The sequence below is a fragment of the Phocoena phocoena genome, chromosome 2 (assembly GCF_963924675.1).
Source record: "Phocoena phocoena chromosome 2, mPhoPho1.1, whole genome shotgun sequence".
NCBI classification, from domain to species: Eukaryota; Metazoa; Chordata; class Mammalia; order Artiodactyla; family Phocoenidae; genus Phocoena; species Phocoena phocoena.
Genome location: NC_089220.1, coordinates 36,472,577 through 36,496,950, shown reverse-complemented (window position 1 = coordinate 36,496,950; position 24,374 = coordinate 36,472,577). Strand labels below are relative to the sequence as shown.

Here is a 24,374-nt window from a genome sequence, read left to right as displayed (position 1 = left end):
AAGGACTTGGCCCGCTTGCCGGTACCCGGTGATTCCCTGGACTTTGGAGCAGCTGCCTTTGGGGGAGACCCCTCTCTCGGTCCCCGCCCGCCTCCAGAGCAGGTGTGGCGCTCCGCCTCTCGGGTGTGGGGCAAAGCGGGGTAGGTGAAAGGATGACGTCAGCCGCCTCCGCACCTGGACCCAGCCTCTCCAAACCAAAATGTTTTCTGGGGCGTCTCCAGAGCGCCAGCCTGCACAGCCTCCTCCCGGTCTCCTGCCTTCTCAGCCCACTAGCCCCCGAGGGAGGGCCGGAAGGGAGTGTTGCTGAGTCCGGGGGACTCCCTAGGACCAGAGAAGCAGAGGTTCTCCGAAGGTTCCAGGTGAGTTCCCCTCTGGGACCGTTCTTTCTCAAGCTGGGGGTGAGCTCAGGGAGCAGGGTCCTACTGCCTTAGTGACAAGAGGCCTGAAGACAGAACATGGGGGCTATGGTGGGGTTTGGATGGTCACTTTTTTCTGTTGGAGGCAGGAGGCTAGGTCAGATCGGGGGCACGGTGCTTAGTCCTCGCGGGGCGGAGGAGGATGTGGGACTTGGCCCCGGTCAGCTGTGCTGGGAATCCAAGGGGCCTGCTGCAGCCTGCTTGCGTTCCTGCCCGGGGATGTTCAGGGAAGGTCCCCGTTGGTGGAGCCAATAACCTGGAGAGGTGTGGGTGGAGGAAGGGTGTGGATTAAACTTAGAAAAAGTTATTGAAAAAAAGAAGGAAACTGATCTCCCTTCCTCTCCTGTGCCCCGACGCTTAAAGGTGCGTGTTTGAGCAGCTTATTGGGACCATCAGAAAGGTCTTACAGGACCCTTTCAAAGAGAGCTTCCCAGGTGTGGGAGATACAGAGTTTTCTAGAAGACTGACTCACTGACTGATGATTGACTGGATTGATTTGTGTTGAAAGATGGAAGAGGTCACTGCGGAGCGATACTTAGGGAACTGGAGACTAGTGTGACGGAACGGGGTGGGCGTGGACATCTGACTGCTGTCTGTTAACTTTCTCTCCGTGCGCACTGCCCCAGCGGACGGTGTCTTCCAAGATGAGTTTGAAGACCTGAGTTCTAATCTTGGCTTTGGGGTGAATCTTACCATATGGGGTGATGCTCCGTGGAGAGGAAGGAAAGATTGCCTCCGCCCAGGAACACGTGGGCCGGTGCTTCCGCCGTCTCTGTGGGAGCCTGAACTACACACACAGTAATGGTTGGATTGGGCTTTTAGGACCAGAGTGCACTCACATTAGGTGTGATGTCCCTTTTCCCTCTCTATCTAATGGTGTCTGCTAACAGTCCCACTTGGACTCTGCCTTGTCTGCTCTCACTGCCCCATTTGCTGTTCATCCCTCCCTTTCTGGGTCTCTGTGTTCCTTTCCAGAGAGAGAGAGAGAGAGAGAGAGAGAGAGAGAGACAGAGCGAGCTTCATGATCCTAGGTCTCCTGGTCACTGTAGGGCTTCTCTTATCATCCGAGCAGTTACAGTCCGATCCCTATGCCCTCGTGCTTCTTCCCCTCTCCATGACCTGTAGTCCTTTGACCTGGAATCTGTATTTTTCTACGTTGTTCCAAGGAAAGGGTAAATGGGCAAATGTCACATAGTAGGAGGTCTAGAAATAGCCTTAAGGAATCTTAACTCTCTCTTTTTTTTTTAACCTCCATTGGCCTTTGTGGGGTAAGTGAAATGTCACGTTAAAAGCCCTGACCTTTATGTCTTAATATGTCCCCCGTGGCTTATGCTGAGGCAAAGCCATGGCATCCAGGGCTGTGACTAATCCTTTGCTGTGGTTCTAGCTGGTGTGAAATCCATCAGGGAGGCAGCCAGCAGCGGGCAGGGGCAGGAGAGCATGCACACTGAAGCCTGAGTCCAAATCCAGGCTCTACCGCATGCTTCTTCTGTGGCCTCAGTTTCTGCATCTGTAAAATGGGGATAATAATAGTACTGACCTCATAGAAATGTTATGAGATGAAAAGGTCTTGTTAATGTCTACAGCACTTGGAACATTTTTAGCTGTTAGTCATTATGCTTTCTTTTAACCCCAGGAGGATTTGGGCATGGGCACTACTTTGAAAACATGATCTTGGTTTGCAGGCAGATGTCTGTGTGCAACCAGAGAAAAGTTCTCCAAATAGAAAAGATGTTTTAGTTCCTGGGCTTTTGAAGTGTGCTTATGTTGCACCCTATGGCAACGGGGCCCCTAAAGAGTGACCCTCAGAAGGTACCCTTTAGAGATAAATCTCCCTGAGAGTATGTGTGTGTGTGGGGTGTGTGGCTGTGACTAATCCTTCACTTTAAGGCCGTGACCTGACCAGCTGTGAAATCCATTAGGGACTTGGGCCTTTTCGGTTTAGCATCCCCATAGGGGCTGACTGATCCCAGGTTTGATCTGGGAAAGGTCTTAGGTCGTAAGTCCCTACCCCGTTGTTCTAGTTGGGATTGACAGGCCTGGGGGGCTGAGGGGGAGAAGGGGTGGAGGGGCTGTGGTGTGCCTGACAGTGCACGTGACTTGAAGGACACCAGAGTCCCACAGGGCTGGGGTTAAGGGCTGGGGCGGAGTTTGGGTCTTTGTCTCTCTTTGTACTGAAATGACACGCCACAGGTGGGTAGAAATGACTAGCTGGTTAATCTTAAAGGCTCTTTTGAGGAGGTAGGAGAAAGCAGTGGTGCTGCATTTCCCAACGGGCTCTCCTCTGAGATGCTCAGTTTCACCAAGATGATCCTGTTAATTAATCCTTTCATTGCACCTGGAGGGAGGGAGCACTCTGGACTGGCCCCAGTGCCGCCACTGTGTCCTCATCTGCAAAATGAGAGGCTCACACAGAGCACCTCGGAGGTGACCCCGTCCCCCAGCTGAGACATGCAGTGAGAAATTGCTGTGCTTGAGAGGGTCCTTGCTGGGCTAGCGTGCATGGCAAACAGGTCTCAACGCTCCAGACTTTAGCTCAGTAGTTGTACATCCTCCACTTGCCTGATCACCTTTTAAGGCCCCTGCCCTTAGGTCACTTACAGCCTAGGGCAGGGGGTCTTACGCAGAGAGTGCTACAATAGGGGTACCCCTGGGGTGCTGTAAGAGTACACAGAAGGGGCCCCCAGGTTTGGTTTCTGGGGATGTATGGGGGTGGCTTCTGGGACCCAAGGGTTGGTATAAGTGACACAGGTTGGGGGGCCGCCGTATGGTGTGGGGTGGATAGGGAGGAAGTAATGGCCAGGCAGAGAGAACATTTGCCAAAGCCAGAGCCCAAGGGCGCTGGCACAGGTAGGGACACTGGTTCCAGGTTGGGGCACAGGCACAGAAAACCAGGGGGCAAATTCAAGGCTGCCAGAGTGATGGTACCTTCTAGACCCTTCTCCTCATAGCTCTAGCCTGTGATCTAGTAGCTTCTGATCCTTAGAACTAGAGGTGGAAGTCTTTGGGGCAGTAGCGGTGAGAGGGATGCTCTAGAACATTTTTCCTATGGAAACAGCAATCAAATGAACATTCTGGAAAGTGGTGTTGGTGAGCTCTGGTGCTCTGGGATGGGGCTGGAGTGTCCTTGACCTTCCCAAAGCCCACAGCCACCACCCCACCTCCACAGACTTGCTGCTCCAGGCTGGCCTGCCTGTGAGCCACACCATCTGCTTAGGGAATAAAGTCCACCTGAGGCTATGTTTGCCTCACCTGGGAACCGTTTCCTGCTTGCTGTGCTGCCCTGATCTAGATCTAGCTGTGCTGAAGGGAACTTAGGGAGACTCACCGGTGGCTCAGCCCTGGGGAATTTCCTGTGCCCCTGGAGCCAGGGTGAGTCAGGGACCTGTACAGGGGGCTGGAGCTGGGGGCAGGGGGGGTAATGTGGGTTCAGCCTTTGTATCATCTCCTCTGCCTTCTCCGTCAGTATCCAGAAGGTTTCAGGTTCATGGTGAAGCCGCTGGTGGCCCCAGAGATTCTGCGATCCAGGGGAGCATCTTAGCCTCTGGCACGTCGATTGTTAAGAGCCGGATCCTTGACAGGTGGACACTTGGGAAGTGCTTTTTGACAACTGCCATTATTATCACTGTTTTGATGGTTTATGGAGCCGTTGCTCTGTGCTGGGCATCAGGCTCAGAGCTGTACATCCAGCAGGTCACTGCATCTTCGGGGGCACGGCCGAAGCTGAGGCTCTGGGAAGCTCGGTACTTTGCTGGAGCGGAGGCACTGGGCTTCAGATTCCATCACAAGGCACCCCGGACCGTTGCTCTGGCAGAGATGCCCTCTCTGCTTTTCTGGGGCCTCAGCTTTCTGAGCCCTTTATTGTTACTGGATGTGGTCCACCGTGGGAAAGATGGAGGTGAAGCTGTTGCAGTCAGGCAGGAATGTCACTTGGGCATCCTTGCAGATGCTCATACAGTCTGAAGGCAGGGGCCTCCTTGAGATTCCGAGCTGTTGCTTTTATAATTGTGGTAAAATACACATAACATAAAATTCTCATTTTTAAGTGTTCCCATCGTTGTGCATCCATCGCCTCCAGCCATCCGTAGAACTTTGATTATCTTGCAAAACTGAAACTCTGTATCCATTGAACAGTAACTCCCCATTCCCTCCTCCCCCAGCCCCTGGCAGCCACCCTTTTACTTTCTGTTTCTGCAAGGATTCCAGAGGTTTGCCCTTTGTCTGTCCCGCGCAGAACCTCCCTGGAGCGCCCCCACCAGGCAGCAATGCAAGGATGCCCGTCTCTGCCTCGCTCCACCAAGATGGCAGCCAGGAGCGGCCCGTGAGCCTGACCTCCACCACCTCCTCGTCAGGCTCCTCCCGTGACAGCCGCGGGGCCATGGAGGAGCCCAGCGGCTCCGAGGCTTCGGCCGAGAACGGGGCCGGCTCCCCGCGCGGCCGGCGTCTCCCCAACAACAACTCCAGCAGCTGGCTGAGCGTGAGGGGCTCCCTGTCCCCTTTCAACAGCCGGGCGTCGGTGGCGCCTGCGCACAAGCTCAGCTACGTGGGTCGAGTAGTGCGGGAAATCGTGGAAACGGAGCGCACGTACGTGCAGGACCTGCGCAGCATCGTAGAGGTGAGGCTCACCCCTCGCCCCCGGCGGGACTTTGGAGCTAAGGTTGGGAGGGGATCCCCCTCTCCTCTGGGGCTGGGGCTGGCCTCTGGCTTCGGGTGGCCCAGCTCTCGCGCATAAACCCACTTCCACCCAGGGAAGGAAAGTTGTCCCTGACATGTTTGTCTCCAGGAGCTGCTTCCCATGGCGTAGTGGGGAGGCCTCACGGCTCTGGCCCCGGGAAGCCACTGGCTGCTCACGCTGCCTTATGACTTGGGGTCCGATCAGTAGCTTGGGCCAGCAGAACTTCCTGCAGATGCTCGGGGCGTAGGCACCCCTGATAGGGAGCGGGGACAACTGTGCCTAGCGGAGACTGAACCGCAGTGAAGAAACTGGCTCTGGACCCCACCCGGCCCGCGCCCAGATTCCTGCCCTGTTGTTTCCTGCTTATGGGGTCTTGGGCACCTGCGTAAACCACCCCCACAGCGCCCAGCCTCAGGTTCCTCATCCATAAATTGAAGATGCGGGGCTTCGCAGGGCCATGTACGGGTGCTTCACACTGGGCGAGGTGACCGTGTGAGGGAGCTCTCTGCCCTTCAGAGGGAGGTGTATTCATTTCCTAGGCCTGCCTAGCAGACAACCACAAACTGGGGCTTAAGGCACATTAGTTTATCCTGTCCTAGTTTATGAGGCCAGAAGTCAAAAATCAAGATGCTGGCAGGGTTGGTTCCTTCCGGAAGCTCTGAGGGGGGGAGTGCGTGCCAGGGCTCTCCTAGCTCCTGGAGGTTGCTGGCAACCCTTGGTGTTCCTTGGCCTGCAGATGTATCACCCCGGTTTCCACCTCCGTCTTCACATGGCTTTCTCTGTGTCTCTCTGTGTCCTCTTATAAGGACACCAGTCACTGAATTTAGGGCCCACCCTAAATCCAGTATGGTATCATCTCAAGGTCCTTAATCGTTACATCTGCAAAGACCCTATTTCCAAATAAGGTCACATTCTGAGGTTCCAAGTGGATATTAATTTTGAGGGGGAATTATCCAACCCAGTACAGTAGGTGATGTCTGTGAAATTGTGTCATAGCTGTAACATGCAGTACAGAAATGAGGTGTGGCTGGGGGAGAAGAGGGAAGACGGGCAGGGACAGGATCGTGCCTGGGGGGGCTGGGCCCTGACGCCTCACTCCACGCAGGACTACCTCTTGAAGATCATTGACACGCCTGGGCTCCTGAACCCGGAGCAAGTCAGTGCCCTTTTTGGGAACATAGAAAGCATCTATGCACTGAACAGGTATGGAGCGGGCCTGACACGCACCATGTTCTGCCTGTGAGGCCCATCTCAGGGCCTAGGGAGGAGCCCCGGATGTCCCTGGTCTCGTGGGCTGTGACACGTGGGCCAGGGTCTGATCCCTGAGGGTGGGGAAGGGTGGTCTATCCCTGTACAGTGGTATAGTTAGCTCCCTGCAGGAGAGGGGGCCTGTGGGACCGTGTGCCCTGGGGCTGATGTGCTCATTTGAGGCTGTGTTCATGTTGGGTCCAGCCTGGGCCAGCGCCCCTCAGGGGACTGCTGAACCCTTGCACGTGATGTGCTCTCCCCTGTCCGTTCGTGGCCCCTTTGTCCTTCTCATCTTGGTCGCCCAGTGCAGATCTCTTCCTCCTCCTTCCCACTGATTCCGTGGGAAGTCGGGGCTCCCTGGAGGTGATCTGACCCATTAGGGGAACACACAAGCCGGGCAAAGAGGGATGAGGGAGGCCGAGCGAGGCCTGGTGAGGGGCTGCTTCAGGGCAAAGGGGCTCCACGAAGATCACACATGAGTGGCTCCCGGGGCCCCCAGACTCTCCAGAGAGAGGGCACTGGTCCGGAGGAGCAGAGCTTGTGGGGACAGCATTGACAGGACAGGAGGAACCTTACCCCAGGCGCCTTAAGATGGGCAGAGGGACTTCCTGCTGGTCAAGCTGGGAGGGCAGACGGAGGCGAGACTTAGGTGGGGGGGTGGGGTGGGGGGGGTTGGGCAAAGAGGAGCACAGGAGGGGAAGGCAGGGGGAGCACTGAGGTTTCCTCTAGAGCCCCCATTTAAGAACAAGCAGTGCTGGGAGACTCACCCTGTCTCTCCGCTTTCCTGCATCCTTCTGAACTGGGGGCCTTGGTTTCTTTGCGAGTTCCCCCTCTCTCCTTCCCCCCTTTAATGTCTGCTTTTGTGTGTTTGACCCCTGCCTGCAGAGGAGCTGTGTCCCCTCCCAAGGTGGGTACTGGTGTCCCTTCTCCCTCTCCTGCTTGTGGAACGCATGGCTCTTTTTCGTCCCCCACCTTTGCAGTGGTGCTGGATACTTTCTGTGTTGGCTGCCCCGGGCAGGGCTCGCTGACACCAGGGCTGGCGTGTGTGTGGGCACCAGGAGGGTGGGGAGGGAGTGTAGTGGTGACTGGAGGCTGCGGGCGGTCCGGTGTCTGATGACCCTTCTCCCCTTACCCAGCCAGCTACTCAGAGACCTGGACAGCTGCAATAGTGACCCGGTGGCTGTGGCCAGCTGCTTTGTGGAAAGGGTAAGAAGGGCGGGGTCCTTGCCTCCATCCTGCCTTGCTGGGGGCCTCTCTCCAGGGGAAGTGCTGAGTGCCCGGCCTCAGAGAGGAAGGGCATTTGGGGTGGAGCCACAGGCTGCTGGGTGGATGGCATGTCCGAGACAGATGGGTACAGAGATGGATCTGCAGATGCCCGGGGAGAGTGTGCTCTGGGGGCCAGTTGCATGTGTGTGATACACCCAGGTTTATAGTCAAACGGGAGTCTCCCTGAAATTACTAATTTTGGTCTTTCTTTAGAGCCAAGAGTTTGATATCTACACCCAGTATTGCAACAACTACCCCAAGTGAGTAATTAGGGTGGAGAGGGGAAGCAGAGCCATTTGGCGAGTCCAGAGCACCCCACCTCCCCACGCAGGCCTTCCCTGGTGACGGCCCCTTCCTCCACTCCCAGCTCAGTGGCTGCCCTCACCGAGTGCATGCAGGACAAGCAGCAGGCCAAGTTCTTTCGGGACCGGCAGGAGCTGCTGCAGCACTCACTGCCCTTGGGCTCCTACCTCCTGAAGCCAGTCCAGCGCATCCTCAAGTACCACCTGCTACTCCAGGTAACCCCAGGGTGCTCCCGAGTACACAGGGCCTGAGGGAGGGGCAGGGCCCTCGAGCCTGGGCTACCTAAGCCCCTGTCTCCCGCCCAGGAAATCGCCAAACATTTTGATGAAGAAGAGGACGGCTTTGAGGTGGTAGAGGATGCCATTGACACCATGACTTGCGTGGCCTGGTACATCAACGACATGAAGAGGAGACATGAGCACGCAGTCCGGCTCCAGGTGCTCTGGGGCCGGTATCTGGAGGGACAGGCAGGGGTGGGGCGGGGTTTGGAAGAGGGAATGCGAGCTGAGGGGTGGTGTCGGGGAGGATGGGCTTCTCTGGGGGGAGCCCTTGGTGCAGTGTGTCTCTGCAGAACCCAGGCGGTGGCTCCCGGGGCCCTGTGTGGTTCCCAGCAGGGTCTCGGGCACCCTGACCCTGGGGGTCGGGGATTCGCTGCTGCAGGAGATTCAGTCTCTGCTCATCAACTGGAAGGGGCCAGACCTGACCACCTACGGGGAGCTCGTCCTGGAGGGCACGTTCCGCGTGCACCGTGTGCGCAACGAGAAGACCTTTTTCCTCTTTGACAAAGCACTGCTCATCACCAAGAAGCGGGGAGATCACTTTGTCTACAAGGGTCACATCCCGGTAACGAGGCCACCGCCATCTCCCCTGCCCCCTTCCCACCTTCCCGACGGCCGGGCTCCACTCCGTGTCGCCTTCACCGGGCCCCGGGTTGGTGTGGACGCAGCTCCACCCTTAAAGATTACTCTCCCTGCCTCCCCAGATGGTCTTGAGGGGCTGGGGCCCCAGGTCAGCTCCCCGCCTCGTGCTTGACTGCCCTCTCCCTCTGCCCCAGTGCTCCTCCCTGATGCTGATTGAGAGCACCAGAGAATCCCCGTGCTTCACCGTCACACACTACAAGCACAGCAAACAGCAGTACAACATCCAGGTGAGGGGCGGGCTGGGGCGCGGGCTGGGCACAGAACCCGCCCCCTCGCGCTGCGGCGCGAGCCTCAGAGCCTCCCTCTGGAAGGGAGAGGTCGTTGTGGGCACCTCTCAGGCTTGTGCTGAGGAGTCAAGGTAACCTCACAGAGCCCCCAGCACAGGCCCTCTTTGGCCTCTGCCCTCCTCGGCAGAAGCCCAGCGCACGCTGGTTGGCTTCAGGCCTGTCATGATAACCCCCGCACCCTCTCCCTCGGGTCCTCCCAGGCCAAAACTGTGGAGGAGAAACGGAGCTGGACTCACCACATCAAGAGGCTCATCCTGGAGAACCACCATACCACCATCCCCCAGAAGGTGAGTTCCCAGGGCTCCTGATGGGGTACAGGGAGAGGGTCCCTCAGAACCAGCTCCGGGGTCCACTGGGGCCTCACCTTCTGGACGTTGGCCCCGCTGGACAGTGGGGATCAGTTCAGCGGATGCCACGGTCCTCGGTGCAGCAAGAGTAAGTCTTTGGGCCGAGGGAGAAAACGGCACGTACCAGGGTAGCAACGAGGTGGGTTTCCTTTCCCTTCCAGGCCAAAGAAGCCATCTTGGAAATGGATTCCTATTGTAAGTGTACCCTTTCTGCCTGCCTTGTCCCTAATGGTGCACATCTCTAGGTCAGACCTGAGGAAGCTTTGCCTGATACTTACATTCCAGAGAGCAGGGAGGGTGGGGAGGCTCCTTCTGTCAGGACTGGGGGTCTACTGCAAGACTAGGGCTCAGTGCTGCTGGTGGCTGGGACTCTGTGCCTTGTGCTCCTGGATGGAAGAGGACGGAAAATGGAAGAGGGGGGAGCTCTGGAGTCTTGTGGCTCCTGGAGCTCGGCTGGGCAGCAGAGTTGTGGTCAGGAATGGGCAGAGTCCACGCCAAGGCTGATGGTATCCCAAAGGCCTGGTTGTCTCTCTTCGGTGCAGATCCCAATCGGTACCGCCACAGCCCAGAGCGCCTGAAGAAGGCCTCCCAGGATGAGGCGTCCACCCATGTGCACCAGGGGCGCCGGCAGTCTGGTAAGGCAGGGGCTGTGCGGGCAGAGAGGCTTCTTTCCAGGACCCTTGACCATGCGGGGAACCTTCTGCAGCAGCATTTGGGGCTGGCTCTCACCCTCCGGAAATCCTGGGAAAGGGCAGGAAGGAGGGTAAATGGGGTGTGTCTGTAGCATCCTGCCTTCCACCAGGCCCCTCTGGGCCCTTCCTGCCTACCCAGGGCTGGACAGCCCTCCTTTTCCAAGGCCCCCCTTCTTAGCTCCTCTGCGATCAAAACCTTAGAATACTGGGAGTCAGCCAGAGTAACGCGCAGACGTCATGGATGGTCCCCAGCCCAGTTCTGGAACAGAGCAGAGGCAGGACGTGGGGAAAATGAGTTAGATTTCAAGTGGCACCGAATCCAGACAGGAAATATTTACTTTGGGTCTCAGGGAAAAGTTCTGCTTTCCTGGGTTTTCTTTCATGACGGCTTGCTGCTGTGTACTTGGAGGTATTGGAGTGAACCGTCTGTTGAAAAGAGAAAACCTTGCTTTTATTCTCGGCTCTTGTAGTGGTGAACGTGTGTGTTTTCTGCCTCGGTTTTTACCCTCGCCTTCAGTCGAGGCCCAGGGATGGATTTGGCTTCAGCCAGGCACTTGTCAAACTTACACATGAGGTGGGAGTTGGGGTGAGAACCATCTCAGAGACCCCTAGAGAGAAAGATTCAGGAGTGATGGGAGATGTGTCCTGACTGGGATCCCCGCAGTGAGTTGGGTTTGATTGGCATGACTCACGGGTCCTCAGAGCAGCTGTGTGGATTGATGTTCGGGCTTTGGTCTTCTGGAGGGTGGAGCTGAGCGGTCTTTGGAAAGCTTTTGTGTTTTTGTTTTGTTTGGTATTACTGCTGATGGATCTCGAACCCTAGGCAAACTTGCCATGGTTGCAAAAGTTCTACGGTGCCATGTGTTAGAAGCCCCAAGTTGGCTTGCAGGATCTTAGTTCCCCGACCAGGGATCAAACCCAGGCCCTTGGCAGTGAAAGCACGGAGTCCTAACCCCTGGACTGCCAGGGAATTCCCCCCTTTCCTTTCTTCTCCTATAATTCTCCTGTCCAACATTCCCCCTTAACTTGCCATAGCTTTGAACTGGAAGCTTCTGACACATGGAGGTAGTCAGTAAGTGACTGTGGTGATGGTGGTAATAGTAACACTACCTGTCATAACGTCAGCTTCCAAACTGCAGCAAGCAAGGCACTCAGGAAATGATCTGTTTCAGAGCTCAAGTTTCCACAAGGCTGAGATTTTAGCCTGTAAACGCTAAGAGTTGGGTTTTGTTTGTTTTCATGTTTTAGTTTTAATCGTCATGAAACAGACATCTTTCTAAAACATGCTTCATACGCTTGAGCCTTATAAAATAGAGGAGGCCCACACAGTCGAACTTTTCCCTTTCTGGGGTCAGTGTAGCAGCATCTTTGTGGTGTGTGAACAGCTCCGTTCTCTGGGGCCTTGGGGGGAGGCGGGGCTGTGGATTGCCATAGAGACAGCTGGCATTGAGGTGTTGTGTCCATCTTTACACTGAAGAGTTCTCCTTATCAGTCTTGGCATGCTTTTCTTTAGTAGCCCTTCCTTCTTCCCTCTTCTGTTAGAAGTTAATCGATTTAATGTGCGGGAAGCGTGTGTAAAAGCAGGCCAGTGAGTGGATGAGAGGGAGGATACAGGCCAGTGGAAGTGCTTTAGGGCCTGCTCTCAGCCATCTACTCTGACTGCCTCTGGACCTTTTCTGCTTCCTACTTCCAGAGAGCTGGGATGGACAGATAAGTACACTATATGGATAAGTAAGGTGGTGTTGTCATTATTAAATATTCTTTTGTTTATTTATTTATTGGCTGCGTTGGGTCTTTGTTGCTGCACGTGGGCTTTCTCTAGTTGTGGCGAGCGGGGGCTACTCTTCGTTGTGGTGCGCGGGCTTTTCACGGCTTCTCGTTGGAGAGCACGGGCTCTAGGCGCGTGGGCTCAGTAGCTGTGGTGCACGGGCTTAGTTGCTCCGTGGCATGTGAGCTCTTCCTGGACCAGGGCTCGAACCCGTGTCCCCTACATTGGCAGGCGGATTCTTAACCACTGTGCCACCAGGGAAGTCCGCTTATTAAATATTCTTGATTACAAGTTTTAAAGTGAAAGAGAAGAGCATTTTGTATTTCTCACTCTAAAAACAATTGGATATCTACTTACCTCGGTGCAGATAGAGTGTAGGTATGTGTGTGCCCATGCACATTTAGAAAAAAGTTCTTCAGTTTGCTCTCCTGTCCAGGAACAGCTGAGAGACCTCAATAGACTTTCCTTGTGGCTCCAAATTTATAGTGGGCCTCCCACTGAATGCCAGTTCGTCAAGGGCAATATGGGCTAAGGGCAAGGTTCTGTAGACAGGTTCCTTGAGACATGCCTCCCTATCTCAGGTCTGTCCCCAAAAAAGGTGGGTTGCGAGGTGCTGACACCATCAAGCCTAATGGATGTGTTTTGTATTCTGTCCTCAGAGCCTGGTCAGCTCCTGTACAACCGGGCAACACTCCCCAGCAGGCAGCGAGGCTTCACGGTGCCAGGCCTTAAGGGCCATAGAAAGTCGGGTGCGACCTCTGCTTTCCAGCTGGGGTGCTGTGAAGGGGCTTGGCGTTGGGTGTAGCTAAGGCGCTGATGTGCTCCGTGCAGGGAAGGAAGGTGGGGCTTGCGGTGGAGCCAGGGCCCTCAAGAGAGGCTCGTCATTCTGAAGGGGGCAGCAGGGGGCTGTGGCCCTGGAGCTGAGGGCCCCGGGCTGTGTGCTAACGCAAGGATGGAGGGCGGGGCTGCTTCTTGGCTGTGGGTCACAGCAGAGTCCCCAGGCGGGTGGGGGCAGCGGCCCGGGCCCTGTCTCCCTGTGGGCTGGTCGCGAGGGCAGCCTCCTTCAGGCCCTCGGGCTGTGGGGGGCCCCCGCTGGAGTGGACTTTGAGCTGATGATGGGTGTGTGGCGCTGTGAGCGTGGGACCAGGGCCAGGCCGGGCTGCTTCAGGCCTGCTCTGACTGCCCGTTCGCTTTCCTCATCAGAGCCATCCAGACATCTGCTCAGGCAACACAGCGAGAAAGGTGAGTGAGTGAGGGGTGGACAGGCACCACCCCCTTTAAGGTGCGCTCTAGGGCGGGGGTGGGAGGGTGAAGCTGGCGACCAGCAGGGTGTGGTCGTTGCGGACAGTTCAGAGGGGATTCTGCCTCGTTCTGCCCTGGAAGTGGGCCTCACCCCTTGCTGTCCGGGCTCCCCCTGCACACCTTGCACCCTGTCACTCTGCCCTTGGGTGACAGCAGGAGCGAGTGACCGTGCCATTCTGCACCCTCGGCTCCCGGTCTGTCAGTCATTCCTTTGAAAGCCCGGGAGACCTGGTGAAGGTTCTGGGAGCAGAGCCCCTGACGCGCTCTCACCCAGGGGCTCTGGGCCTCAGGCCTCTGTGAGGGGGCTCTTTCTCCGGGTTACTGATCTCCGCTCCCCCTCCCCCTCACCGCTGTGCCGGGACCCGGTGGTGGCGGAGCAGCCAGAGCAGCAGGAATGAAGGTAAGGCCAGGGGCACACGGGACAGCCTTGGGGGACAGCCCAGGTCAGCCCCCATCATCTTCCTTCACTCAACAAACACCTGTCGAGCACCTGCTGTGCACCAGGCTCTGTCATGAGGGTCACGGAGATGAATAAGCCGTGGCCCTTGCCCAGGGGACCCTTCTGTACCCTTTTCCTGGAGTGGCACCCTGGTGGTGGCCGGCCCGGCCGGGATCCTCTCATTTTGCCCTCTCCCTGGGGCAGGCAGGCCTCTCTGGATCCTGAGTTCCTGAGCAGACCCCAGTCCCAGCTTCCCACCTCGAGAACCCCCTGCTTCACGTGGGAGCCTAGTGGAGACCAGGGGTGGGGGGGTCTAGATGTGGCTTTCTCTGTGAAGCCTCCCCAGCCCCAGCTGCTGCAGGAGGAGGGGGGCTGCCCCGAGGCCTGTCACGAGGGGGCCTTGTGCTCTGAACAGCATGCGGGCAGTGTTGGCATGCTCCTGGACTTTGAACAGCCCCCCTGTGCTCGGGGCCTGCAGTCGGAGGCTGAAGGGGCTGCCCGGGAGGAGGAGGAGGAAGAACAGGCCTTTCAGGTCTCCCTGGAGGACCTGGCAGGGCATGAAGGCTGCGAGCAGGGGGCTGGGCCAGAGCCCCCAGGCGAGGAGGAGGAGGAGGAGGAGGAGGAGAGCCTGGCAGTGGCGGAGCAGGTAGCCGACTTTGCCAGCTCCCTGCTGGCCGCCCTCCACTGCTGGCACTATCGGGCCAACGCTTTACTTTTCTCCCGGGGCGCTATGGTGAGGTGTCTCTTCGATCTCCCCCTCCTCCTTGCATGCCCCCTGGCACGCGCATGCCCGTCCAAGAGTCCCCTCCCCTGCCCTTCTCATCCCTCCGTCCTTGTTCCTTCCTTCCTGCCATCAGCACTTCTTAACACCTTGCTCACTGTCACGCCCTGGTGAGCCCCTGGCATTCGTTGTTCCAACACTGGGTGCTAACCAGCATGCTACTCAATGGGCATGACTAATGGGGCGCAGTGGGGGGAGGGGGAGAGGCCAGCACACAGGGAGCTGCATGCCTGGCAGGGATTTCTTTTTTTTTTGGCGGTACGCAGGCCTCTCACTGTTGCGACCTCTCCCGTTGCGGAGCACAGGCTCCGGACACGCAGGCTCAGCGGCCATAGCTCACGGGCCCAGCCGCTCTGTGGCATGTGGGATCCTCCTGGACCGGGGCACGAACCCGTGTCCCCTGCATCGGCAGGCAGACTCACAACCACTGCGCCACCAGGGAAGCCCCTGGCAGGAATTTCTGAGTCCCCAGACCTGGCAGTTCAGGCTGACTCTGGAATGGCTCAGGTCCAACACTGGATCTCAACGCAGCCCAGCCCCTTTGGGGCTCAGGAGATGCTGCCAGGGTTGGGATGCAGAAGGGACCAGCTCCCCGTTGTCCTGGGAGCTGACGACTACCCTCTGCTTGCTGCAGGGGAAGGGGCGCAGGGAGCCCGAAGACCCCAAGAGCTGCCGAAGGCCCAGCAGCCGATCTCCAACCACCGCTGAGAAGTGCCTGAGCTTTGAGTCTGTGTCTTCCCTGCCGGAGGTGAGTGGCCAGCAGGCGGAAGGGGGATAGTGAAGAGGCGCCTGAGCCCAGATCTCCAGCTCTGCAGATGGGGCTTTCAGGCATGGGCTGTCCCGCTGGGCCCACGGGGACAGGGAATCCCACTCCCTAGGACTCTCGGGCCCTCAGGAAGCCTGTCTGGCCTGTGGGCATGTGGCTTGGCGACCGACAGCCTCTTACTCTGAATTAGAAAAGGTGCCTCTTCCTTTGGGCAGATGCAGTCTCTGGCCAAGGGGCACAGTTATTGGAAGTGACCAGATTATAGGTCCCCTTGGCCAGGGCTCCTTGCATAGAGCATAAAGCCCTGCCCTGCTAGTGTGCCAGACACTTAAATCATGCCTGTCCCACCTGGCAAAGGAGTAAGGTGTCGATGTCTACTGGGCACCTCCTGCGTGCCTGATGTTTTGTTTCTTCCTTCTGTTTCCTGAGCCAGCTCTACCAGGGAGAACAAGACTCAGGTTAGGGTGACGTGCCTGGCATTGCGCAGCTTCTAAGGGACAGAGCTCAGATTAGCCTTGGGTCTGTGACCCAGAAGCCTGCACTCTTTTTCCCGCCACCCCACGCTATCTGGGGGTTATGTGGAATGGAGTCCTTCGCGCTCGCAGAGTTCCAAGGAAAAGTTCATGAGGCTTAGACAAACCCGGGGTGGGCCTCACAGCCAGGACGTTGAGAAGCCTGGGTGACATTGGAAAAGAGTTCAGAATGGTGCTGTCCGGTGACAATAGAATGTGAGCCTTGTGTAATTTTCTTTATTTATAAAATTTTTATTTATTTAAAAATTTTATTTACTTATTTTGGCTGCGTTGGGTCTTCGTTGCTGTGCGCGGGCTTTCTCTAGTTGTGGCGAGCAGGGGCTACTCTTCGTTGCAGTGTGTGGGCCTCTCGTAGCGGTGGCCTCTCTTGTTGCGGAGCACGGGCTCTAGGTGCGCGGGCTTCAGGAGTTGTGGCTCCTGGGCTCTATCTAGAGCGCAGGCTCAGTAGTTGTGGCCCACGGGCTTAGTTGTTCCGCAGCATGTGGGATCTTCCTGGACCAGGGCTGGAACCCATGTTCCCTGCATTGGCAGGTGGATTCCTAACCACTGCGCCACCAGGGAAGTCCCCTCATGTGTACTTTTAAATATTCTAATAGTCACATTAAAGAATTATTTAACCCAGTTTTTCCAAACTACTATCATGTCAACATGTAGTGTGTTAAAAAGCTGTTAATGAGGTACGCTGCATTCTTTGGTATGAGGTTTTTGCAGCGTGGACTGGCTACATTTCAGATGCTCAGGAGTCACGTGTGGCTGGCAGCCATTGTGTTGGACATTACAGGCCTGGCTCCTGGGTCCCACTGTGCAGGTTCTAGACTAGAACGATTGGAATTGGGTCTGATTCCTCGGGTTATAGAGTGTTATCCTGTGTTCTCCTTAAAGATTCCTCTGGAAAGCTGCCTGTACTGGCTGGTTTTATGATTCAAATGACCTTCAAGGTGGTCAAGAGAGAGCTGCCAACTTTGCTCCCTTCCTTGCCATCTGCTGCGCACATGCAGAGTCCTGCACAGGGGCGGGGGCTGGCTGGCAGGAGCCACATCCCCGTCTTTACCCTCTGGCAGGATTCCAGCACGTGGTTCTACTGCCCTCTGGATCCTGATCCACACGGGAGACCCTGGCCCCTCAGGGAAGTTGTTTAGGCCCGGGTTTCAACCCAGAACAGCCCCCATGTGGGGAGCTACTGGGGCTTGAGGGAGCCGCCTCCCCTCAGGCAGGGGAGTCCTGGTGCCGTGGCTCTGACCCCATGCTGCATGTTCCCACCTTGTCCCTGTACTTTGCAGGCAGGCTGCCACTGAGAGGTGCCACCACTTTACCCCATCTGTGTTCCTAGAATTTTTCTTGGGTTTGAGAATGTGGGCCCCGCACCCCAGCTGCAGGGTGACTAAGGGACATCCTCTCCCTCAGGGCCTGCTGCCCACTCCTGAGTCATGCTTATTCTGATTGCCTGCAGTCCTAAACCACAGCCCCTCTCACTAGGCTTTGAGCAGGCTGTGCTGTCCCCACATCCCCCCGGGTCACATGAGGGAGGTTTTTGGCTCATATGAGCTCTTTGTGCTCTCCCAGGTTGAGCCAGACCCTGAGTCTGGGACAGAGCAGGAGGTGTCTGCTGCCATGGAAGGTCCCAGGACCGAGGAGATGCCCTCAGACACAGAGGCTCCAGAAGTCCTAGAAATGCAGCTTGACACCCACCAGCTGCTGCTGGGACTGGACCCCCCGGGTGACATGGTGGACTTCATCGTGGCCGACAGCACCGAGGACCCTAAGGTCCTGAGCAGTGAGGACGAGGAGGAGGAGATGGGGGCCGCCCACGAGCCCGAGAGCCTCCTGCCTCCCTCTGTGCTGGACCAGGCCAGCGTCATTGCCGAGCGGTTCGTCAGCAGCTTCTCTCGGCGGAGCAGCCTGGCGCTGGAGGACGGCAAGTCCAGCGGCTTCGGGACCCCGAGGCTGACCAGCCGGAGCAGCAGTGTGGTCAGCCTAGAGGACAGTGAGAAGGGCCTGGCCCGACGTGGGAGCACCACAGACACCCTGGGCTCTCAGCTCCCTCCAGAAGCGGACATCAGTATGGGGGTGGCCGCAGAGAGCGACCCTTCTGTCAACGGGACAGAGACCCAGAGCCCAGGCTGCCCAGCGGAGCCAGACAGGCCTTCCTGCACGAAGGAATCGAAGCTTTCTTCCCGAGACCGGCTGTTGTTGGACAAAATCAAGAGCTACTATGAAAGTGCAGAGCACCACGATGCAGGCTTCAGTGTCCGGCGCCGGGAGAGCCTCTCCTTCATCCCCAAAGGATTGGTGAGAAACTCAGTCTCCAGAATCAACAGCCTTCCCAGGCCAGACCCGGAGCCAGTGGCTCCGCTGGGGCATAAGAGACAGGTGGGTTCGCGGGCAGCCTCGTGGGCCCTCTTTGACTACCCAGGACCAGGCCAGGCTTGTGCTGGGGACCCAGCTCCCATCACAGATGCTGAGTTCCGCCCGTCTTCGGAAATTGTGAAGATCTGGGAGGAAGTGGAGTCTACTGAGGGCAGCCCTGCGAAGGGACCAGGCCAAGGCCAGGCCAATAGCTTTGACCTGCACGAGCCCCTCTTCATCCTGGAGGACCGTGAGCTGGGGGCCATCACTGAGGAGTCAGCTGCTGCCTCGCCAGAGCGTGCCTCCCCCACTGAGCCCCCCAGCCCGGCCCACCTGGCCCGGGAGCTGAAGGAGCTGGTGAAGGAGCTGAGCAGCGGCACCCAGGGGGAGCTGGTGACCCCGCTACACCCCCGCATCCTGCAGCTCTCCCACATGATGGACAGCCACGTGAGCGAGCGAGTCAAGAGCAAGGTCTACCAGCTGGCTCGCCAGTACAGCCTCCGGATCAAGAGCAAGTCGGTGACGGCCAGGCCACCGCAGCCGTGGGAAAAGGTGGCTGTTACCACCCCCCACCTACAGCCGGAGGCTGGAGCACCATCTGCTGGCAGAGGTATGAAGGGGGTGGGGCGGAGGGCCCTGCCTGCAAGCCTGGGATGGAAGCACATTTTAGGAGCCAGCTGGATTCTGGGAAAGTGACCCCCCTAAGGGACCTCTACCAAAAAGAGGGCTGGGGCGAGTCCTGGAGCGGGTCTAACACTCAAGACCAAGCTCCTTCTGTGGAGCAGAGGGCCTGTGGCCACAGGCCTCTGTTTTCCAGGAGAGCAGAAGCTCTCGTCTCTTCCTTTGACCTCTGACCCCACCCCACCCCCTTTTCTTCATTCTTCCCATTTCCCTTTGGTAAGGGCGCCGTGGATGGTCAGTGAGGTTTCTCTCGCATCACACGCAAACCCCCAGCAACCAGCCTCGCCTGGAAGGGGAGTTTGAGGTCAGTCCAGAGCCCTCATGTCCTCTTGCTCCCTCCTGCACAGGGGTTCAGGCGGCTCACTGTCTCCTCACAGGTAAGAGGAAACCAGTGCTGTCTCTCTTCAACCACGAGCAGCCCACGGCCCAGGAACACAACCCGCCCAAGTCCGGCTCTGCCAGGGAGGTATCGCCGCGGCGTTTTTCCTTCAGCCCCTCGGCCACCAGCCCGAGGACCACCTCGCCTGGGGCCTGGCACATCCCCCGAAGCCCCCTCAGCCCCTTGGACACCGAGACTTTCAACTGGCCCGACGTGCGAGAGCTCTGCTCCAAATACGCCTCCCAGGACGAGGCGCTCCAGGCCAAGGGCAGCCGGCCGCACAACCTGCCCGTCAACCGGAGCCACTCGCTGCCAGAGAACATGATGCAGCCGCAGCCGCCCCTGTCGGGGAAGGTGGGCCGCTGCTGCAGCCTGAACGCCAGGAGGGCTCCGGCAGGCCCAGGGGTCGTCCAGCCTCAGCCTCTGGCGGGGTCACCTCCAGGCGCGCCGGGTGGAGGGGAGGCCCTGTACGTCACCGCAGACCTCACACTGGAGGACAGCCGGCGGATGGTCATCATGGAGAAGGGGCCCCTGTCCGGCCCCAACGCGGGACTGGAGGCAGCCAGCGGGCGGGGACCGAGCTCACCAGCAGCCCAGGCGGGGCAGGGCCCGGAGTTCCAGGAGTGTGCAGAGTATCGGCCTAAAGAAGAGGGTCCCAGGGACCTGGCAGACCCAAGCCAGCAGGGCAGAGTGAGGAGCCTGCGGGAGAAATTCCAGGCCTTGAACTCCATGGGTTGACACTGAGTCCTGGGGGAGGGAGCAGCTGTGCCAAGGGACGGGGAGGAACGGTGGCATCCTCGATCACAGCCTGGGTTCACCGTGCTCACCCAGGGCCCTCAGAAAGGCTGCCCCTGGGAGAGCGCCCTGGGGCACCGGGCAAGGGCCTTCACCTGCCGTGGGCGCGCCAGTGACTTGCGAGCCCCTTTGCCCTCCGAGGCCAGTGTGGCCGCTTCCCTTGTATGTAGTTCTTCTCTAGTAAGAGGCCAGATAGTTAAGCTCATCTCTTCCCAGGGAGAGCGAGCCCTGCTCAGGCCTCCAGTGTTGCCTGGCCGCTGCCAGACTGAGGGCCCACCCAGGGGACACACAGGAGTGTGGCCTGGGGAGGCTTTGTTCTTTAACTGTGCCTTTTCTTAGGATCTGGGCAGGAACGAGGCCCATAATTTATTGCTTTCTACCCTGTGGTATGTTGGTGTGCTCGCGCGTGTGTGTGTGAGTGTGTGTTCTGTTGTTGATTTCCCTCCTGGGAAGAACGTCGTGGACTCAGTTCAGGTACTTCTGTGGGTTGTCCTGCTGGCCCCGTGGTTGTCACTAATGTACACACATTTTGTTATTTGCCAATGGTGTAATAACCACTGCTGACCAACCAACCTGTTGAGTGGTCTCCTTACTGGTGTCTGGCCGGGCTGGGGAGAGGCGATCGTGCTCGGGCCTGTCTCAGGGGAAGCGGGACATGGGCGTGTTGCTTCCACAGGTGCTCACCAAGCACAAGGCCCCAGGTGCTGGCGGGAGAGGCTGGGGCAGCAGGATGTGTGGGAGGGGACTTGTTCTGCTGCTTCTGTTCCCACGGGCTTCTGTCTACCTGCAGCCTGGCGTCCTGTCTGGGGTAATGTCAGGGGGCACCGTGCCAGCCTTTAGCTCTTTTCCCCAGGTGCCAAAGTTGGACTGAAAGGGGTGGAACATTTTTCTAACAGGCAGGTATTTCCACATCTGGTGCCTCTTATTCTTCTCTCCCTTGCTAGTTCCCAGGAGACATCCTAGGGGGCAAGGATTCTCAACTTGGAGCCTAGAAATATCTGAAGTGGCTGGCAGTGTTGGGTGAGGGGCACAGATGCATTTTTTCTGGGATGGAGCCTCATCCTTCATCTTATTCTCAAAAGTGTCTTTGATTCAAAAGGCGTAGGTATGCCCCCTACTTCTGACTGGGTTTTCTGCCTTTTTTTCCCTGGGTGGACCAGCCTTGTTTCGCCCTGTTTCTTCTGGCTGGGGCCTGGGAGGAGTGGGGCTGCAGGGCCAGGTGGTAGAGCTGTCTTGCAGGTCTTCTGACCTAGGAGGACGGACTCAGCCTGAAGATGGGTCTGCTGAGTCTGATGAGGTCAAGGGAATATCAGAGGCAAGTGGAGGCCTTTCCCGAGCAGAAGCAGAGCAGGGCTGGCCCATGTTCTGCCAGCTGGTCAGAATGGTCTGTGGGCACTTGCACAGTCGCTGAGAGAGCTGGCTTCTACTAGACAAGCCTCTGACGGTGACTAGTAGCCACACACTAGAGTGAGAGTCAGGAGATCCAGCCCTGCGTTTAACTAGCCGGGTCACCTAAACTCAACGCTTTTTCCTCCTCTGTAAATTAAACAAGATGGATGAGTTGTTGCTTCTCAAATCCTCTGACTCACACTCTTCAGGAGGTGAGGCCTGGGGAGTAGTAGTCAGCACCTTCCCCAGGTGATCCTTACACAGCCCTCTAGGTTATACCTGGGAACCCTGGACCAGCTCAGTGGTTCTGACTGGCTGCCCACTGGAATCATCAGGGGAGGGAACTTTTTGAAAAATGCTGATGTCTAGGTTTCACCCACCCAGACCAATTGAAACTGTGCCTCCGGAGATGAACCCCAGGTGTGTGGATTCTGATTTTCAGATCTCTGTCCTGAGCTCCATGGGGAAGGGCCTGCAGCGAGCTTTTCTCAGGGTCTCAAGTGAAGCACAGAACGTAGGTGCCAGCAGAGTTGTTCCCATAAGACTCCAAGGACGGGCCAGGGTCTGGCTGTGCCTCTTGTCTCCACGGCGGTCCTGTGTTCACAGATTCTGCCTTGCTCAATCCACCAGCCCCCTTTGGTCCAGTTCAAAGGGAAATAGGTGAGTCAAATAAGAAACGGAAATATGGAGCATTATTGATTTATTAGAAAAACTAGTAAATGGGTTTCCTCTGGTTGGTGGAAGCACATTTGAGCAGGTGGAGGCCAAGGCCCAGCCGGCCCCAGGGCCAGCCCCAGATTGCGTGGTCTGTGCCCAGCAGGGTGGCAGTCCTCTGCAGCCACCTCCTCCCTTGCATCCTCCCTGAGCTTACTTGTCCAAGGGACCGAGCCATGGGGTCCTCTGGATCTCTGCCCCCTCCTACTGAAGGGAGGAGGGCGATCCAGGGCCAGCCTTGGGGACTCTCTTTGCTCTCCGATAGGCAGGAAGAAGGAGTGGGGTGGCGGGGAAGCCGAGCCCCCGCCGCCCCTGCCCCAGACCTCCTGTTATGGGTGCTAGTGGAGGGGAGGAAGCTCGAGGACCCTCCTTACCTCCCTCAGCCACAGTCAGTTGAGGCCAGGGGACAAAGGGGAAGGAGAGAGGGAAGGAGGACCACCTGACCATGCCCAGAAGGAGCTTCCTCTAAACTGCCCTGGGGAGGAATCCTGGTTTGCTGGTGTAGACTGGAGCTGTTTGGGGATACTGTTAAAGAAAAGAACTACAGGGCTTCCCTGGTGGCGCAGTGGTTGAGAGTCCGCCTGCCGATGCAGGGGACACGGGTTCGTGCCCCGGTCTGGGAAGATCCCACCCACATGTCGCGGAGCAGCTGGGCCCGTGAGCCATGGCCGCTGAGCCTGCGCGTCCGGAGCCTGTGCTCCACAACAGTGAGAGGCCCGCGTACCGCAAAAAAAAAAAAAAAAAAAAAAAAAAGAACTACAAAATAGAAAACGTAAGGAGGGAAAAAAGAAACCTTGCCAGGGCACCAGGAGCTTAGCCCCCCACGTGGCACAGAGTCCCAGAGCTGGGCCCCTGCAGTCTCAGTCCGGTGAGTTGCATGTCTCGGGGCCTGTGTGGCGTGGGGGAGGGATGCGTGGGGAGCTGGCAGTAGATGGTGGGTCACGTGCAGCCGGCTGCTGCCCTTGCCCAGTCTGGGGGCCCAGGGGCGGTGAAATCCTAGCTTTTCCTGGAGGCCCTTTCATTCTTGGGACTGTGGAGTTGCTTGCTGAAGTTCTTCACTTCAGGTGCCGCCTTGGCACACGTGGAGGGGAGAGGGTGGCCCCTAGTCTCTTGGTGCCCTGAAGACTGGCCCATGGGAACAGTTGAGGGAGACTCTTGCCACTATCTGCCCTGGAGCAGGACATGCCCTCAGATGCACCAGAGGCCTTCTTTATTGCCAGGTGAGTGTCATCACCTCACTGCCTCCTGCCTTAGTTTCCCTAGGTATCGAAGGAGGCTGGTGGGTGGTATAGATTAGGTCTCCTGTGGATGCACAGAGAGCCATAGGGTTAGGTGCATAGAGGCCAAATGAAGACCCTGGCTCCAGAAGTGGGACCACCTGTCAGGCTCCAGCAGAGAACGTCCCTCCTGTGGTTCTCGTCTGCTGACATCGCCTTCCCTTGACATGGTGGTATTGATCTCGAGCACTAAGGGCTCCTGGGAAGGCCTAGTGACTCTGGATGCCTATGCCTGTGATTTCTGCCTGAGGTTCACCCGCTTCCAGGGGATCATCTCAGTGTGTCTAAGGCTCCTTCCCATGGGGAAGGTGATGGAAACAGTAACTGCTGGCCCCAGGGACCTTTCTGGTCTACCCAGGGGAAATGCCTGCTGCCTGCAACTTAACCCCTCTTTTGGACCTAACCCCAGTTAAGATGCTGGGCTGGAGCTGTATTGCTTTCAGAGAGTGGTGGAGAAAAATCCCTGTGGAACTAGTGGTCTCTTCCGTCTGGAAGTCTGACCTCAGCAGCACAGGGAAAGCTATCCCTGGGGATAGAGGTTGCAGGGCCCCTTTTGGCTGTGCTTGGGATTGTGGGGTAGATACCCGTGTGGCCCCCTGACTTAAGGCCGGGACCTTCCAGAGGAGCTAAGCAAGGGTGCCCGCCACACCTTAATGGCTTTGGCCCCAGCATTTGTCCAGCCGTCTGGGGTTGTTACGTGGGTCGTAATAAATACACAGGTGTGGCCACATTTGCCGCCCCAGGGTGACGGGTCATGAAATTTGCTGTCGGTCCAGCCAGCACCCTCAGGTGGTACCAGCTGCAGACAGAACACATGGGATATTTGGCTTTGGGATACTCTACTCCAGGCATTGCCGTGTCTATCCTGTACCTGGGGACCTGTGCTGTCTCCCTTAAGGGCCCTGTGTCCGAGTGGGATGTTGCTGGTTTGGCAGCTGCTGGGAGTGCAGGAGGACCCCAGGGTGGAGAGGCAGCGCCTTAGGCAGTGTGGAGACCTATCTACCTCCTTCTGGGCTGAGCCCTAAACTGCAACTGTAGTTTTAAAAGAGG

General features: G+C 57.6%; 1 protein-coding gene across 1 annotated transcript; it reads left to right on the top strand.

The window, feature by feature from the left end:
- Positions 1-4,689: 4,689 nt before the first annotated feature.
- Positions 4,690-19,887, top strand: PLEKHG3 (pleckstrin homology and RhoGEF domain containing G3). Its single transcript, XM_065872339.1, has 16 exons — positions 4,690-5,031; positions 6,197-6,294; positions 7,476-7,545; positions 7,819-7,865; positions 7,973-8,123; positions 8,214-8,345; positions 8,569-8,751; positions 8,963-9,055; positions 9,316-9,402; positions 9,624-9,657; positions 10,005-10,097; positions 13,126-13,164; positions 13,605-13,624; positions 15,079-15,192; positions 17,307-18,699; positions 19,148-19,887. The coding sequence occupies exons 1-16, from the start codon at positions 4,690-4,692 to the stop codon at positions 19,885-19,887; spliced, it is 3,636 nt and encodes a 1,211-aa protein (XP_065728411.1).
- The last annotated feature ends 4,487 nt before the right edge of the window (positions 19,888-24,374 follow it).

Bases quoted from the DNA above. Each gene is read 5' to 3' on its own strand.
- PLEKHG3 (XM_065872339.1), top strand. From the start codon at position 4,690: ATGCCCGTCTCTGCCTCGCTCCACCAAGATGGCAGCCAGGAGCGGCCC. The intron at 9,056-9,315 runs GTGAGGGGCGGG...GGGTCCTCCCAG, and splicing joins AACAGCAGTACAACATCCAG to GCCAAAACTGTGGAGGAGAA. The intron at 10,098-13,125 runs GTAAGGCAGGGG...TTTCCTCATCAG, and splicing joins CCAGGGGCGCCGGCAGTCTG to AGCCATCCAGACATCTGCTC.